Source organism: Culex quinquefasciatus, chromosome 2 (assembly GCF_015732765.1).
Source record: "Culex quinquefasciatus strain JHB chromosome 2, VPISU_Cqui_1.0_pri_paternal, whole genome shotgun sequence".
Lineage (NCBI taxonomy): Eukaryota > Metazoa > Arthropoda > Insecta > Diptera > Culicidae > Culex > Culex quinquefasciatus.
In genome coordinates this window covers 139,079,729-139,097,284 of record NC_051862.1, presented here as the reverse complement: position 1 = coordinate 139,097,284, position 17,556 = coordinate 139,079,729, and the positions used below count along the sequence as shown (strand labels likewise).

Below are 17,556 nucleotides of genomic sequence, written 5' to 3'. Positions count from 1 at the left end.
CTCAAAACTGATTGAAATTTTCTAAAATCATCAGATCAATCTACTACCATGACATAATATTCTTTAACTCAACCCAAAATCAATCGAAGCTCAAACATAAGTCGGGTAGGTTTTCAGACTACCCTTCTTAAATTCTCACTCAAAGCTGATTGAAATTTTCTGAAATCATCGGATCAATTTACTTCCTTGATCAATCGAAGCTCAAACATAAATCGGGTAGGTTTCCAGACTACCCTTCTTAATTTCTCACTCAAAACTGATTGAAATTTTCTAAAATCATCAGATCAATCTACTACCATGACAAAATATTTTTTAACTCAACCCAAAAATCAATCGAAGCTCAAACATAAGTCGGGTAGGTTTCCAGACTACCCTTCCTAAATTCTCACTCAAAACTGATTGAAATTTTCTAAAATCATCAGATCAATCTACTACCATGACAAAATATTCTTTTACTCAACGCAAAAAATCAATCGAAGCTCAAACTATCCAGACTACCCTTCTTAAATTCTCACTCAAAACTAATTGAAATTTTCTGAAATCATCAAATCAATCCACATATTAGACAAACCACTCTGTAACTCAGCCCAAGACATTCAATCGAAGCTCAAACTTAAGTCGGGTAGGTTTCCAGGCTACCCTTCTTAAATTCTCACTCAAAACTGATTGAAATTTTCTAAAATCATCAGATCAATCTACTACCATGACAAAATATTCTTTAACTCAACCCAAAAAATCAATCGAAGCTCAAACATAAGTCGGGTAGGTTTCCAGACTACCCTTCCTAAATTCTCACTCAAAACTGATTGAAATTTTCTAAAATCATCAGATCAATCTACTACCATGACAAAATATTCTTTTACTCAACGCAAAAAATCAATCGAAGCTCAAACTATCCAGACTACCCTTCTTAAATTCTCACTCAAAACTGATTGAATTTTTCTAAATCAGATCATCAGATCAATCTACTACCATGACAAAATATTCTTTAACTCAACCCAAAAAATCAATCGAAGCTCAAACATAAGTCGGGTAGGTTTCCAGACTATCCTTCTTAAATTCTCACTCAAAACTGATTGAAATTTTCTAAATCAGATCATCAGATCAATCTACTACCATGACAAAATATTCTTTAACTCAACCCAAAAACAATCGAAGCTTGAGTCGGGTAGGTTTCCAGATTACCTATCTTAAGTTCTTACTCATTCCAGACTTCACATTTATCAGGTGTGACAACGGTTTACAAAGATAGCGATTTTTATTTTGTACATCCACGAAATAAACCCAACGCAGCTCGGTGACATGATCCAGTCACCGGAATCGAAATTACTACTTCTGCAAAACAAATGTCAGGTTTCAATACCACCGTTTCTATAATTTTCACTCAACACTGATTGAATTCCTCTGAAAATTCGACCGTTTTAATACAACAGAACCTTCTGATACTCTTCCAAAATTCAACCAAATCATTCAAATTAGATTCTCAAATTATCATGCAGCACCGACTTAATTCTATTTACAACATAATCATTAGCAGTTTGAATATAAGCCGATAGGTTTTTTTTTTCATTTTGTGGTCTCTTTTGCAAACCTTCTAGTAATTCTTTTTTTTTACTTTGCATTGTTAATTCGGCTAGTCTTTTTTGCCATTTTTCTGAAGGGTTTTTTTGTCTTCTTAAATCAACCACAGGCTTTTCATTCTTTTTTTTGCCTTGCATTGCTAATTTAGGCTTGTCTTTTTTGCCGTTTTCCTTTAGACTTTTCTTTTTTGTCTTCTCCAATCATGCTCAGGCTTTTCATTCTTTTTTGCCTTGCTTTCTTAATTCAGGCTAGTCTTTTTTGCCTGCCATTTTAACTCGGCCGTACAGGAATATTCAACCTCCCTCATTCACACGCTCGTTTGCGAAACCAACTTGCGGCCGCACGCACACTCTCAAACGCAACGCGGAACACAAACCTCCCCAGCTTACCACGGAGCTAAAACGCCACGAGCTGTAAACGCCAGTCAAGTTAATCTCCCACAAGCCGCTCCTAATCTGGCGAACGGCAAGGACACTGTCAGCATTTGACAAAGACCACTCCTTGCATCCGCCAAAACACTATTGAATTTACCTGTAGCAACTTTTGGAAAATAAATTCCACTATCATCCGCACTACCGATCACTAATAACTTGGAGCAAACACACCAACTAATAAAATAATACTTGCACTAATGACTGAATCTACAATGGGAGCTAATCTGCGCCATTGTCGTGTCCTTAGGCCACCAACTCAAAATCGCGCAGCGCAACATGCGTTTCGCGTCAAACCGCTTCGAAAATAGAAACCAGAATGATCAAATTGTTTCCTCTCATCCAGCTCGAAGTCTCCCGTTCTTTAAATCTACCCATCTCTTTTACTCTACCCAATATTGCGGCGAGCTTTCACAACATCCGGGCTCGTTTCCGCCCATCTTGCATCACTGCTCAAACTTTTCTCTCTTTCGCCTCTCTCGTGCTCTTACGAGGCTCGAACTGTCAAACGCGATCTTTGTGTTTAGACAACCCTTTCAGAAACGTTTTCGGAGCATGCGTATCTTTTACACTCTACATTGTATTTACTCACTTATTTTCTAGTTTTACTTGATCGTTCGATAAATATCTTAGATAATTTACAACATTACGAATACAGATCAAATTTAATTGAAATCATGCAGTTTACTGTCAATATTTAAAATATAAATATAATCCGCTTTATGTCCCACACAATATAACTTCTGAACCAAAATGTTATCTTGCAGCGATGTTTTTTTTGATTTTCAGTACATGCAATAAAACTTTTTTAGATCATTGCAAGATAAAAGCCTATCTGCATCGGGAAAATTGAGCCCTTAATAAATTTGGAAGGAACAATTCTGTTGACTCTGTATTAAGGACTGGATGTCTAATCTAATCTAATCTAGCGCAGCCAATCTTTCGAAGGGATCCTGGAGAGTGCCTTAGGTTAGATGACGCCTAGCACTCTTCTTGTCATTTATTAACATTTGTAGTGCGCCATTGCATCAGAATGCATTGAAACATCACAAGCGTTAAACCGGCCAGGCCTACTGCGTAAAGCCGTATCGCAGAGATGACTCGTAATTGGGTTGAGTTTGAGCACTGAGTGTTCGAACAACAACACAATTCTGAATCGACAGGGGAGGAAGAAGCGTGGGGACACACCACCATACGCTCCGAGATTTTGGTTGTTTTCGTTGGGAGCACCATGCTAAGAAGATTTGGTACTCCGGGACCCTCTGGGATGGGACATTGTATTTCCACGAATGCCCTGGACACTATTTGCCGTGGTTATAGCGCCACAACTCGCTCTCTGTAACAGTATTCCTATTTCCAGTCCAAGCTCACCAAGTCGTCATAGCCTAGTGGTTAGCATTTTTGCTTACCAATCCAAAGGACGGGGGATCGAACCCCGCCTCGAGCGACTTTGATTTTTCGTTCATCATTGCAAATTCATGTATTCTCGTTGGGAGCAGATGGGAATTGAACCCAGAACCATTCGCTTACAAAGCGAACACCGTAACCAGTCAGCCACGGCCGCTCCTTCTGTATTAAGGGCTGGATGTGTCAAAAAACGAATAAAAGTTTTGTTTTGAAAATCTGGGAAAAATGATCTCAACACAATAATTTGTTATTTTTAGTAATTTCTCCGAAAATAACATAAAAACATTCAGTTGTTCTTGAAATTTATCAGACCCACTTCATTCCGTCTTGTTCTACCCACGAACTGGCCATCCGACCGATCCATTTCCTGGGAAGAGGAAATTCTATTAATAGCATCTTCCTGCGAACCATCCGCGGTCAACCTTCGTTGCGGTTTTCCACGTCCAGTAGCGCTGTAAGCCCCGGGGTTTGGTCGTTTCCCAGGCAGAATCCCGGAGCATAATAATTCTCCATCCAATGTGACTACACTACGATTTGGGAAGCGGCAAAAATGAGTAACAAAAACAAATCAGTTTAACCTAGCGTTTGTGTTTGTGTGAAAGTCGTGGTACGATTGAGAGGTCACAGTCTGTATGGTCTGTGTGTGTTATTTTGTAAGATGACAACGTGGCAATGTGACGCCGTGAATAGTAAATTATACGAATCGCTAATGTTACAAGCGTCGAACCGCCCCGTGGATCCGAAGAAACCACCCCCGTGGGCCATTCAGCCTTAGAAGAAGATCCCTGGAGCATGGAGTTTGAGCAAAAGTTCATCAATTATTCATCGCACAATATATGTGTGTTTGCGTGAGAGAGTATGGGCGTGATGGTGTTTGTCGCTTCAAATAATTCAGGATATTGCACGCTCTGACGGGTCCCACGTCCTCATCCCGGGGAAGAGAAACCTAGCGAAAATGGTGTGTTCAGCATCTGGTTGCGAGCAAGTCTCGCAGGGAAGCTCGATCGGAATAGCTAATTGGATTGTCCCAGTTTGTTTTACTCGTATCCCCCAGCAGAAGCGCTAATCGTCAGATGATTACGATTTAGTTTGTCGAGAAAACGGTTTGATTAGAAAACGTTAAATTTAAAGTTTTTTTTTATTATGAATGCATAAGAACAAAATATGTTGATGTAAGTAAACGCTTCAACATCATAACGGTATGATAGATTTGGGTTCCCTAAATACACTCCAAGAGACAGCATTTAAGTTTAGTGAATTTTCTGCGAAACATTAAAGTTGTTAATCTCAGTTATAAATTGTATGAAATATTAAAAACCAAGTGTAACTATTGTTTTTTTTTTTTTTCTCAGAATAAAACCATGGAGGCGCCTGGCTTTTAAGCATGGAGTCAAATTATTTGTACCAGAAATTTACAAGTAACAATTCTTTCGATAGGACTATGTTCCGGAAGTCCAAAGGCTTGATTGTTGAGGCAATTGCAAACCTCCTTTTACACTTAAGCTTCCATCCACCCCGGGATTCGAACTGACGACCTTTGGATTGTTAGTCCAACTGCCTACCAGCGACTCCACCGAGGCAGGATTGAGCTAACGACCTTGATTATACCGGGACCAACATTTACTTCCCCAACCGACGGAAGGCGTGGTCAGGCAAATCTCGTCTCGAAAAATGCCACCGGGACCGTCTGGAACTGGACATTTGTTTTATTGAACCTTTTGAAATAAAAAAACTAACTTAATCCACCTATGTGGTTGGAGCCTTCCTCACTTATTACCAACAATTGCTGATATGATGGAATTGTACAAAAATTTCATCTATTTTTAAGATCCAGAATAAAAAAGTACATAAATATCACTTAAGTGGCCATACCTCGAGACAGGGTTGCCAGATCTTCAATGTTTTGGACTCGTTGGGAAGGTCTTTTAATAACCTAACCAACAATGGGTCGGATGGTGGATCCGGACATAGTTTACATACATTTAAGTGAGATCCGGCTTCAAAAAAGTACATAAATGTCACTTAAGTGGCCATATCTCGAGACAGGGTTGCCAGATCTTCAATGTTTTGGACTCGTTGGAAAGGTCTTTTGATAACCTAACCAACGATAGGTCGGATGGTGGATCCGGACATAGTTTTCATACATTTAAGTGAGATCCGGCTTTCAAAAAGTACATAAATGTCACTTAAGTGGCCATACCTCGAGACAGGGTTGCCAGATCTTTAATGTTTTGAACTCGTTGGAAAGGTCTTTTGATAACCTAACCAACGATGGGTCGGATGGTGGATCCGGACATAGTTTACATACATTTAAGTGAAATCCGGCTTCAAAAAAGTACATCAATATCACTTAAGTGGGCATATCTCGAGACAGGGTTGCCAGATCATCAATGTTTTGGACTCGTTGGAAAGGTCTTTTGATAACCTAACCAACGATGGGTCGGATGATGGACCCGGACATGGTTTACATACATTTAAGTGAGATCCGGATATATGTGAAAACACATTTTTATACATAACTTTTGAACTACTTATCGAAACATCAATCTGTATAAAACTCGATCTATGGGACCCTAAACCAAGTCGAATGCAACAGGTTCGGGTCAAATCGGTTCATCCAGTGCCGAGAAACATGAGCTAGTTTGTTGGTCACATACATACATACACACACACACATACACACACACATACACACACACATACACACACACATACACACACACATACACACACACATGCACACAGACATTTGTTCAGTTTTCGATTCTGAGTCGATATGTATACATTAAGGTGGGTCTACGAAGTTTTTATACAAAGTTCATTTTTAGAGCAGGATTATAGCCTTACCTCAGTGAGGGAGGCAAAAAATTCCAGATGTGTACTATGTACTTTTTTTCAGCAGACCTTTGAAGTAGTATCTTGTGAAAAATTGAGGCTGAAATCTTAAATCTTAAAAATAATGGATAAACATATTTTTATAAGTTTTGAATTAAATCTTGAAGTGAAGCCGGAGCTAAAGCTTTCATTTTTAAATAAACTAGCATAATAAATGGCTAATCTGTATTTTTCATGAATTTTCACGTCAACTATTATAAGCTGGAGTCCATTCCAAATAATTTAATAAATAAATGAATAAAACCTTGTTTCTACATAAAAATATTGATTGCCTTCCTTTTACAGCTTATTTTAGACCTATATGCCATTCACTGAATGTTTAGTTTAAATTTGAATTATCCAGACTTTTTGATTCTCAAACTCAGAAAAAAATGTGCAAGGCTGAAAACATTATATGAATACATGCCCATTATCGTGGTGAAATTTTCTCAGGTACTTGAAATCTAGAGTTTTCTTAAATAGGTCCTCTAAACATATGAAAGACAATAGTTCATAAGACCTTTAAAAAGACTCGAAAAATGAGCTTCACATTGTGGTGCGAGGTTCATCAACCAAACAACAAAAATCTACCTACTTTGCAGATGAGCACGAGAGCACATCCGTGGAACTCTGAACAAATTTCTGCTCAAAAAGTGTGACGAGAAATCAGTTCATTAGTGTTCTACGATAAATTTGTCCTAGATGATTTCTCAGCACACTACGATCTCATAAAAGAAAATGTATACCAGTTAGACTGACATTCGTGGCAACGAATCAAAACAAACAAGCTCATCACGATTTGCACCTTTTTATCAACTAAAAATTGAGTGAAAATGTGTTTCCGTTAAACTGGTCATCCCAGGAGTTAACAAGGGAATGATGGAAAGAGAGGAATCACAAATCCGTATAAATAATTTCAAGATTTTTCAGGTGTAAACCGAAAACGCAATCAAAAATTAAAATGGAAGAATAAGGCTTTTAACTGCTTATTTAATTGTCGGTGTACAGGACGCCGCACTGTTTAATCATTTTCTGACGTACATTCAATTTTGCAGTCCAAACCCAGTCATTGAATTGGAAAAATAAAACTCTTTTTCAAATTTTATTTTCTTGATTTGTGTGCACCTACGTCGAAGACCAAGATTGTTTACTTTTTGCTCTTTGGTCTGACAGTCTTGGTCTGACAGATTTGGTCTGTCAGTTTTATCATGGATTTTGGTCTGGTCTAGGCGAGGGATAGGACACAGCACCTTCCTGGGAGTTAAGCGTTTTGCGTTTTGCGTCTTCCATAAACAACCATCTTAACAAGAGTACAGATTGAAAGTTAAAAAAAACTTGGCCTGGTGACATCAACTAAGACAACAGAAGTGATCACTTGAAGGCACATTTAAAATTGCTTCATTGAACCACTCGTTTTCAAATAACTACCGTAGCTTTCAAGCGTAATGATTATTTCAGTTCAACTTATGTATTCTTTGTACAAAATCAAGATTCATAAAAATAATGCTCGTAACAAATCCAACCACCGGAAAATAATCCATTTAGATAGCACTTCCCCGGTTCTCGATCAAGTGATGTTCACACTAAACATTTTTTATCAGATTTTTTTTATGGAAATCCGTTTCTTTTACGACGCAATAGAATATGAACGAAAATGGTTCCTGACGATGGACGGACATTTGTAAACATTAGAAAATTGTTTTTTTGCATGGCCAGCTACGATGTTGTTTTCTTTTATGTGTATAACAGTTTATTCCAGTTTCTATCAGTCAAGGGGTTCTAAAGTTGTGTTTCGAGTTATTTGCTCAGGCTTGAGAAAAAATCGTGCTGTTGATCAACCCCTCGGTTAAATCTATTATAAAATCTGTTATAAAAGTTGGAGCTCTCCACCGCTAGAGGCAGCACTGTATAAATCCCTATTTTTGAATCTCAAGTTCTACCGATGTGACGAGAGCATGCGATGAGCAGGAGCGAGCACGAGCAATTCTTCATGCTCATGAATGAGCGAGCACAGTTTCGGGCTCGCTCGCTCATTCGCAACCCTGGTTGAGGGTTTGAAGGGGACACAGAAAATTATGCAATTTTAAACATTTTGTGCGTCATTTTGTGAAAATTTTCCAGTATATTTTTAAAGAAGGATGCTTTCAACCATATTTAAGAATTTTGCGACGGATAAAAAAAGAAAAATTGTGTGGTCCAAGAAGCAATTCTTGGAAGTCATGGTCAATAACAGAGTAGCAACTGCTGGTAGACATCAATATTTATATTTATTTAAATTAAAAAAGTGAAATTTTCATGTTTTTTTTTATTCTTATGTTAATTAACCCTGTACTGCCTGAATATTTTTTTCGAAAATTTTTATTTTTCCCGTGTTCAAGAGGTCATTTTTATTTTGACGATTGTTCTACGAAAATCTTTACTTTTCTTGTTTTATATTTTGCTTGCTTCATTTTTAGTATTTTAATTTGTGCAAAACAAATAAAACTTCCAGCCCATAAATTTTCTAGAAATTTTAAGAATTCTTCTTTCCAATGCTTTTAAAGAACAAAAATTGTTTGATTTTTTTTGGCTTTTAAATCGAAGCCCGTCAAAGGCGGGGTTGGGTTGTAGAGGGTTAACTAAATGAGTGATTTAACTGCTGAAAAACTGAAAATCAGTTACGCTTGGTTTAACCTCGTCATTTTACCCGAGGCATTCAAACGAATTCCAATGAAATCCATTAACCTTCCAATCATGAAATGCCAATGTTATTTTAATACGAATCCACGGCTCAGAAAACACTGTCACTCGACTTATCTGACTGCTCGACTAGAATGCTTTTCATTGTTCGAGAAGCAAACGTGGGCAAACACGTGTCAGAACAAACATCCATCATTTCGATATGCTCAACTTGGGGGGTGAAAATGACCCCCTCTTCTTACCCTAAACAGGGTGGGTCACAGGTTGACGGAGTTTGCGTCGAAGGACATGTTGCTTTTATCGCTGCGACCTTTTGGGACAACTTACAGAATATCATTTATAATTATAGCTCGAGCAACAAGACGTTCAATTTATCATTTCCACTGACAGTGCCCAGGATAATGAATATATGCTGGAAAACATTGTTCCAACACTCTCATTTCCACTCAAACAGCAATCACCAAGTCTGGCGATTCATATGCGTTGAAATGGACAGCATAAAAAATGAAGCTATTTGTTCCAATAACTTGCCCTTTAGGATAAGTCCGGCTCAACGGAAATGGCTAGTGCCAAAGTTATTGACATGGCAAACAACTTTATTGGCATTCCATGATTAAACTGATTTAGCAGAACGAATCAGCCAATGTAATCAAATTTGCTAATAAAATAATGGACTTCCAATGCTGGATTCCACCCACGCAGCGAAACCCCATTCACACAACTTTTATTTTTAGCCAAACTTATCATAATCCTTCGTAAATCTCAAGATTGTACCAACATCTGTACACATCGCCAGCATCAGCAGAAGCAAAGCAAAGCTTCTGCACACAGATAGCGCAGCTGCTGGCATTGCAGAAAATAATCAAAATATCTGTGAAAGTTTTCCAACAGACCAAAAAAGCACACAACACAAGTTCTTCGGACGTTTGTCTTCGTGGGAGGGGGGGGGGGGGAGGATGTTTGGTGAAAACTTTGATTTTCGATGCACGACAGCACTTGATGGAAAGGCGGTGCCGAATGACGAACTATTTTTAGAACTGTATGCTACACCATGCTTGGGGCGAGGCGGCTCCCTACACCTCTCCCTTCTGACACGACTTAATTCTGTTCATAGTGGGGGGTGCTACCGCAACTGATGACGTCAAAGGGCACGTCGGGTACGTTAGGATGTGACTAAATGGTAGGAATTTTTTGTTTAATTTCTTCTTTATTGTACACACACACTTTGTCTAGAAGATCTTAACGTTACATAAAACTACAAGGGGGACCTACGCTAGACTTAGTTGTAAGATCTTGCTACAAGATGTTTTTGGTATAATAAATATCACTTCTTCGCACACTGGCAGTTTCTCTCGGCAGTGCTTTGATTTGCAAATTGCTTCTTTTTTTGCGTTTCTTCAAGTCTTTTATGGTAACTCTAACTAAATATTAATCTAACTTTGGCTTCTGTCCGACCACTTTTTAGTAGAAACAAACCGCCCCGATTTCGATCCAAAACTGTTGGTTTAACTCGCCGACATCGCGCACGGCAATATCGATGATCGGCAACCTCGTAGGCTTCTCCGTCCGGTAGGTCAGGATCGATTGAGCGTACGTCGGGGCACGGTACTGGCACTCGTCCACGGTGGCTTCGTACCGCAGCCGTTGGGGACCTCGGGCCGTCAGTTCGGCGTCGTTCCATGCCAGCAGCTTCAAGCTCTGGCGATAGCTGTTCTTCTCCTTGTTGTAGAATGCTACGCTGTTCTTGCAGTGGTAGGTCACGTTCTGCGATGCCGATGCCGACAGAAGCTGCAGGAATCCGATCTGGTTACTGTCGGCCTTGTACGTGATCTTCATGCCGGCTTCCATTTCTCCTAGCCAAACCTCGGTTTCATCACCGACGTGGTGCAGCTCCTTGGTCCTGAGTGGTTGCGGAAGCACGCATGACGACTTCTGTTGGGCATCACAATAGACCAGAATGGCATCTCGGACATCTCCCTCGTTAGGATCAATCCAGTAATGGCCAGACGTGTACTCCGGATAGGCAGCGAACAAGTCTCTGCAGGTCTTGGCCGGCGAAGCTTGCTTGCCGTCTGGCTTCTTGAACGTTCCGAATGCCGTCTTCAATCGTTCGTAAGCCGTCTCAACCAGTTGTCGGCGCTCCTCTTCGGTAAGGTCAAACACCTTGCTGAACTTCATTGGCTCATCGCCCAAGTTCGGATCTGGACCCTTCATGTTACTAACTTGTCCGTGGCCAAGTAGCGCCGCCAAAGCAGCTGCGTCATAACCGACTCCATCACCTGGAGGACCAGGAGGACCGGGAGGACCTGGAAGTCCACTCTGTCCATGCTTGCCATCGTTTCCGGGAGGACCTCGCGGACCTGCCATACCCAGCATACCCTGCGGACCCGGGGAACCATCTCTGCCGGGAGGACCACGAGGACCAGCTTCACCAGGTTTACCGGGCTGTCCAGCCGGACCAACATCACCCTTATCGCCAGGATTTCCCGCAGGTCCCGGTAACCCTTGCAGACCGATCAAACCTCGATGACCCTTGACACCCTTCTGTCCATGCTCACCAGCGTCACCCTTGGGGCCATCCAAACCAGGCGGTCCTGGCTTTCCTCGTGGACCTGGCGGTCCATCAATACCCTGTTGTCAAAACAATAAGAAAAGTTAGTAAGATGGTGTTCTTAAACAGTTATTCTACTGAATAACGTTACCTGTGATCCTGTTTCACCGCGCAGTCCCCTTTCACCGGTCTGACCAATTTGACCTTGTGGCCCTGGAGGACCGGGAAGTCCGGGAGCACCCGATATACCCTGTGCACCAGGGGACCCAATCGGACCCTTGTCACCGACACGTCCAGCAATGCCCGGCGGACCAGGTTTACCAACCGGTCCCTCAATTCCTAGTTGAAAAAAAATAACGTGAAGCTCTACAATTCGCTTTACATTGAATGAACTCTCAGTTACCTTGATCACCAGCTGGTCCTGGAGGTCCCGGAGGTCCGGACATTCCCGGTACACCCTGTGGCCCATCGTGACCCGGTTTTCCCGGTTGACCTGGTTCCCCAGCGGCACCTCGAAGTCCACGTGCACCCTGCTGTCCACTTGGTCCCGGGAGACCTGGCATTCCACGATCACCTGGGGCGCCCTGGGGTCCAGGATTTCCAGCTGGTCCTGAAGGCCCATCACTGCCAGCTTGTCCCTTCAAACCTTCCGGTCCAGGCTGTCCAGGTATTCCTTGAAATAAACTATCGTTGTAGACGATTATCTGCAAAATGTTACATTTGATAACCAACCTGGAGGTCCTGGGTTGCCAGATCTGCCAGTATCTCCAGGGTTTCCTTTCTGTCCAGCTATTCCAGCTGGTCCTGGTGGACCAGAGTTTCCGGGTTGTCCCTATGAAATACAAACCAACTCTTTATCTCATCAAATACATAATTTTAAGGCATCTTACCGCTGCACCCGGGTCTCCCGGTCTTCCTGGAGCGCCCATCGAGCCAGTTTCGCCACGTAAGCCTGCTTCGCCACGAGCTCCCTTACTTCCGGTTAATCCAATCAAGCCCTGCGGTCCAGGTTCTCCGGGTGTTCCAGGGTTACCACTGTTTCCTTGTTCGCCCTTCAGCCCCATTTGGCCACGATCTCCCTTGGGACCCGATGCTCCGACCGGACCTTGCGGCCCCGGGAAACCCTGTAATCCTTGCGGTCCCACTGGACCCCTTTCGCCGACTGCTCCCGGAGTACCAGGTTCGCCGGAAATTCCTGGCGTTCCTGGTTCTCCCTTTTCAGCAGGTTCTCCCGGAGGCCCAGTTGGACCCACAGGGCCTTGGGGACCTCGTTCACCCGTTCTACCGGCGGGTCCTTGAAAGTTATGAAAAAATTGTTTAAAGGTTTAATTGTGTTGTTGATCTACAATACCTTCAGGTCCAACTGGACCAAGAGAACCACGTTCTCCCTTTTCGCCGGCCGGACCAGGAAGTCCTCTCAGACCAGGCATACCGATAATGCCTGGTGCACCTTGGTGACCTTTCATGCCAACCGGACCCGGAGAACCCTATCGTATACAAGTCTTCGTTACAAACCGTCCCAACTAATTCGCAAACATATACCCACCGGTGGCCCATCATTGCCCTGAGCGCCAGCCTCCCCACGTAATCCTGGAGTTCCCGGTGTTCCGATTGGACCACGTTCGCCGGGGAATCCTCGTTCGCCACGAATTCCGGGTTGTCCTGCTGGTCCTGACGGACCCGGTTGTCCTGTTTGACCGTCTTTTCCTGGCGCTCCTGGGTTTCCAGGCGTTCCTGGCAATCCCTGGAATCCACGTGGTCCTGGAAGAAATGTTCTATCATCTCTCGAACTTCACTAATCAATAGTTGCTGTGATGAACATACCAGCGGCTCCAGGTGGTCCACGATCGCCGTCATTTCCGGGCGGACCCGGTGGTCCTGAAATGCCAGGTGGACCATCTTTTCCAGCATCACCACGGGGTCCAGAAGGTCCCGGCGGTCCAATGTCTCCATCTTTGCCTGGTTCACCTGTGAAACCTTTATCTCCAGGCAAACCAATGGGACCAGGTAATCCTTGGAGACCTTGGTGACCGGGTTCTCCTACCTGTAATAAGGTTAAGATTTAAGATCTGTTGAACCAAATGACAGAAGGAGTCATACCTTGCCATCCGCTCCGGGTGGGCCTCTCTCTCCTGGCGCTCCTGCTTTACCTTGTGCACCGGAACGGCCGGCGGGTCCTCTCAATCCTTGGATACCAGGTTGTCCAGGAGATCCTGGATCACCAGTTGAACCCTTGGTTCCTTGCGGTCCTGGAGCTCCCCGATCTCCACTCTGACCTTTGATACCCTGTGCTCCATCAGGACCGGGCAATCCGGGAATTCCCGGAAGACCACGTTCTCCCTGTGGCCCAGCCAATCCAGTGGGTCCCTTCATACCACGCTTGCCACGTTTTCCTTCTGGACCGGCAGCTCCAGGTAAGCCTCGCGGCCCCGGAGTTCCGGATTCTCCCTTGATACCCGACTCTCCCTTGTAGCCTCGATCTCCGGGAAGACCCGGCTCTCCCTTCGATCCGACATCACCTGGACTACCGTTCAAGCCAGGAGCTCCGCGAGGCCCAGGAAAACCGGGTGGGCCAGCCAAACCGGGAGATCCGCTGGAACCTTTCTCGCCGGCAGCGCCATCCTTTCCTGGTGGACCGTTCAGACCAGGTTCTCCCGGTTGTCCTGGTCTACCGGATTCGCCACGGGGTCCCTGCGGACCTTGGCTACCCTTGGGTCCTTGGGCACCCATATCTCCCTTGTTGCCTGGGGTTCCTGGAAATCCGGGTGGTCCAGCTTTGCCCTGTGATTGGAGGCATTTGTAAGTTTAGTAGATGAAGTCTTATTACTTGTTCAGTAACTTGTCCGAGGACAACTCAGTTATGAAATGCTACTTGCAAACTCATAAATACAGGATATCCAGATTTTTAACAAAAAAAAGTGTGCCATGGCATGACAGCCACACTTTTCTCTAATGTTGGTACCACTGCGCGATTTTGACATTTGGGGCGTGTGCCATTCTTAACGCCATCTTTGTTTAAAAAATCTGGATTGATCATTTCAAAAAATGTGTTTATGTTACAGACCTGACCCGTATGACGAAGAACATTCTCAGAACAATAATAAGCAGCCCGGTTAATCAAAGCTCAGTTGCCGAACAAAAGTTACAGAAATTAGAAACTTACGACTGGTCCGGGTTGACCTGGTGGTCCAGCGATGCCATCGATTCCTCGAAGTCCATTCGGTCCGGGAGGACCTTCTCGTCCTCGTTCGCCACGGGGTCCAGCAGGACCCTTAAATAAAAGTATTTCAAAAAATTAGTTTCGGCCAGATGTCCTCGTCGCGATTCAACTTACCACTGGTCCTGGAGCACCAATTGGTCCAATGGAACCTACGGAACCTTTTTCGCCGCTATTGCCCTGCTCTCCTTTTGGTCCGTCCAATCCGGGCAATCCTTGATGACCCTTGATTCCTGGAACGCCGGGCAAGCCCGGTAAGCCCCGAGGCCCAGGTTGGCCTACGATACCTTGTGGACCGGCTTCACCGTCGTCACCGGGTGCGCCATCCTTACCGGGAGGCCCCGGAAGACCGCGAGGACCACCGGGTCCCGCTACTCCGGGCGGTCCAGGTTCACCAGGTTCACCTCTCGTGCCCTGCGTGGGTTAGTTATTGTGTTAGTTGTGGTCCACTAAATGATTCGATCAAAAGTGACTTACCTGAAAACCTTGAGGCCCCGACACTCCGGAAGGACCGGGAGGTCCCCGTGGACCAACTGGTCCCACCTGTGCCTGCATGTACTGGAAGTTATCCGGTCCGGGACCCTTGTCGGATCCAGCCATCGAGTCCTGCAGCTGTTGCGTGAAGTAGGTCAGGTCCGGTACAGGGCCAGGAGGTCCCGGCAATCCTGGAACACCCGGAGTTCCGGGAGAACCAGGCACACCACTTTCACCGGGAGTACCCGGCTCTCCAGCAGGTGCAAGCGGCAATCGATTGCCCAGCTGGGCGGCATCATACTCCGGAACCGGAGTCGTCGTCGTCGTAGTCGTTGTGGTCGTAGTTCGCGGAATAACAGTCACGCTGACGTCCGCTTTGATCTTCGGACAGTCGGCTTCGTCGCATACGACCTGCTTGTTCCGACACCTGCACGTGGCACAGCCCTGGTAACCCGATTGAAACTGTTCCTGCTCGCGGTACCATTTGCCCTCGTAATGGCAGGTGAACGGCTGCACGATCGATTCCGGCTCGAGCGGACTCACGCTGACCGTGATGTGAGGCGCCGGAGCGGCATCGACGGGGATCTCGTTGTCCGGCTGGCGGAACGAGGCCTCCGTTTGGCGGGATCCATTTTCGCCCTCGTCATCACCATCGCCGTAATCGTACTGATCGTACGTGTTCTCGTAGTCGGAATAGGCCGGCGGTGCATCGGCTTGTGGTCGTTCCCTGGGTGGCCTCGGGACGGCTTTCGTCACCGTGACTGTCTTCTTTTTGGCTTTTTTGCTTTTCTTTTTCGAAACTTTCACCGGAGCTGCGCCATCTTCTTCTTGGCACTGGATCTGATCGATCAATATCACAGCTAGCAGCAGCAACGGCAGAACCGTGTGCCGGATTCGAATCTTCATTGCGAGGCGGTTCTGACTGTACCACTCGCGGGATTTTTAGCACATTGTGTTGTTGACTGGATTGCACGCAGTGGCTGGTGGAACCGCGAAGCTAGGGGAGGATCCTGGTGGGATAATTTTAAGGATTTAGTATTGACTTAGGATCTCAATGTGGTCATTAGATTATTTTTAAGTAATGTTACTTCAGGGCTGTGAAGTATAGTCAACTCCTGTAAAAAGTTGTTCAAAATTTTGCCAACTCCACAGCCATGGTAATAGCCGTCATAATTTGGATTGCATGATAACAGGAAGATCTCTAAGATCTTTTTTAGTTTTTGTATGCTCTGTAATCCAATATTGACCCCAGCTTGAACCACCTAAGCAATACTCAAAAATATTTTATTTTGTTCTGATTACATGATTTTTCCTCATTCAACCGTTACAATTGTTTCAAACATGTTTCTCATGTGCACATATTCCCACCAAAAAAACTGATAAGCATCTTTCTTCCAGTTTTTACTCCTTCTAAAACGCCGGTTCAAACATAAACACAACTCGCGTTCCCAAATCAAAAGTTGCGCAATTTCGCGCTTTGAAATCGGCTGCATCACAAGCTCACATATATTTTGACCTTTTTTTTGGGTGGCCGCGTTCATTCACTGGTCTAGTTATGTTCTAATGCGATTATGTCACTGTGAGAACGAATCTCTGCTGATAAGGTTTCGTGTGCTTTTTCGAAGATTTTTACCACTTTCTAACTGAAACGAAGGGGTTTTGATTTTTATTCACATTGACGAATTTGCTGGAAAGTGCACGAAAATCCACAAAATCAGTTTAGATTAGCACGAGGATGTAACTTTTTCAGATTGATTTGCTAGAATCCGCCTCTTCTCAGTCCATCTAATCCACTTCCGGTTTATCGAGCACGAACCAATCACTCAAATATCCCCAAAATCACTGTTAATCCAAGTATCGATCCGCACCTACTTCTCCAAACTCCGAGCCAAGATATCCACGCACAAAGCAGGAAACCAGGAAATCCGGACACTTTCTAAGGCACTCCTGGCACGTCCAAAAACAAACTGTCACTAGTCCTTATCACTCCGAGACGTTCGGGTTCCCGGGGCTCAACCAAACCGCACGCGCTAATAATTCCAGAACAACTGAATTTAGATGCGCGCCCGCAAACCATTTTATAGCCGCACCAACGCAACTTGATTCTGTGACTTAGTACATGTGCTTAGAGCGCAGAGTAGATCGTCTTCGCAGACGCAAAGTATGTTCTCAGTGTGTGGACACAGTGTTGATTACTATTCCATATTTTTTTTCGTTTCTTTCGTTCTAGTTTTGGCGAGAGTTTGGGGGTGAACGAGGGAAGTTTGGGAAGCGAATTATACATGGGAGTGGGCAGTGTGCGCGCTATGTTGATGAACTTTGCAGTTTTGGATGAGATCAAT

At 44.2% G+C, this 17,556-nt stretch overlaps 2 protein-coding genes across 5 annotated transcripts in view; one reads left to right on the top strand and one right to left on the bottom strand.

Annotated features, from left to right (window-relative positions):
• LOC6031853 (receptor-type tyrosine-protein phosphatase N2) overlaps positions 1 to 17,556 on the top strand; it is a 70,649-nt gene that overhangs the window by 16,659 nt on the left and 36,434 nt on the right. The gene's annotated exons all lie outside the window — the stretch shown is intronic.
• LOC6031852 (collagen alpha-1(I) chain) lies at positions 10,160 to 17,251 on the bottom strand. 2 transcript variants are annotated; one of them, XM_038255183.1, is made up of 13 exons: positions 17,083 to 17,251; positions 15,218 to 16,224; positions 14,858 to 15,154; positions 14,687 to 14,794; positions 13,624 to 14,304; positions 13,348 to 13,567; positions 13,070 to 13,284; positions 12,875 to 13,010; positions 12,414 to 12,817; positions 12,256 to 12,355; positions 11,927 to 12,196; positions 11,675 to 11,862; positions 10,160 to 11,603 (listed from the first exon to the last, which is right to left on the bottom strand). In XM_038255183.1, the coding sequence occupies exons 2-13, from the start codon at positions 16,118 to 16,120 to the stop codon at positions 10,434 to 10,436; spliced, it is 4,692 nt and encodes a 1,563-aa protein (XP_038111111.1). In that variant the 5' UTR covers positions 16,121 to 16,224; positions 17,083 to 17,251; the 3' UTR covers positions 10,160 to 10,433. The 2 variants fall into 2 exon arrangements, with proteins under 2 accessions (XP_038111111.1, XP_038111112.1); XM_038255184.1 differs by having other exon boundaries at positions 17,087 to 17,251.

Bases quoted from the DNA above. Each gene is read 5' to 3' on its own strand.
- LOC6031852 (XM_038255183.1), bottom strand. From the start codon at position 16,120: ATGAAGATTCGAATCCGGCACACGGTTCTGCCGTTGCTGCTGCTAGCT. The intron at 15,155-15,217 runs GTAAGTCACTTT...TAACCCACGCAG, and splicing joins CGGGGCCTCAAGGTTTTCAG to GGCACGAGAGGTGAACCTGG. The intron at 12,197-12,255 runs GTTGGTTATCAA...GTTTATTTCAAG, and splicing joins TGGCAACCCAGGACCTCCAG to GAATACCTGGACAGCCTGGA.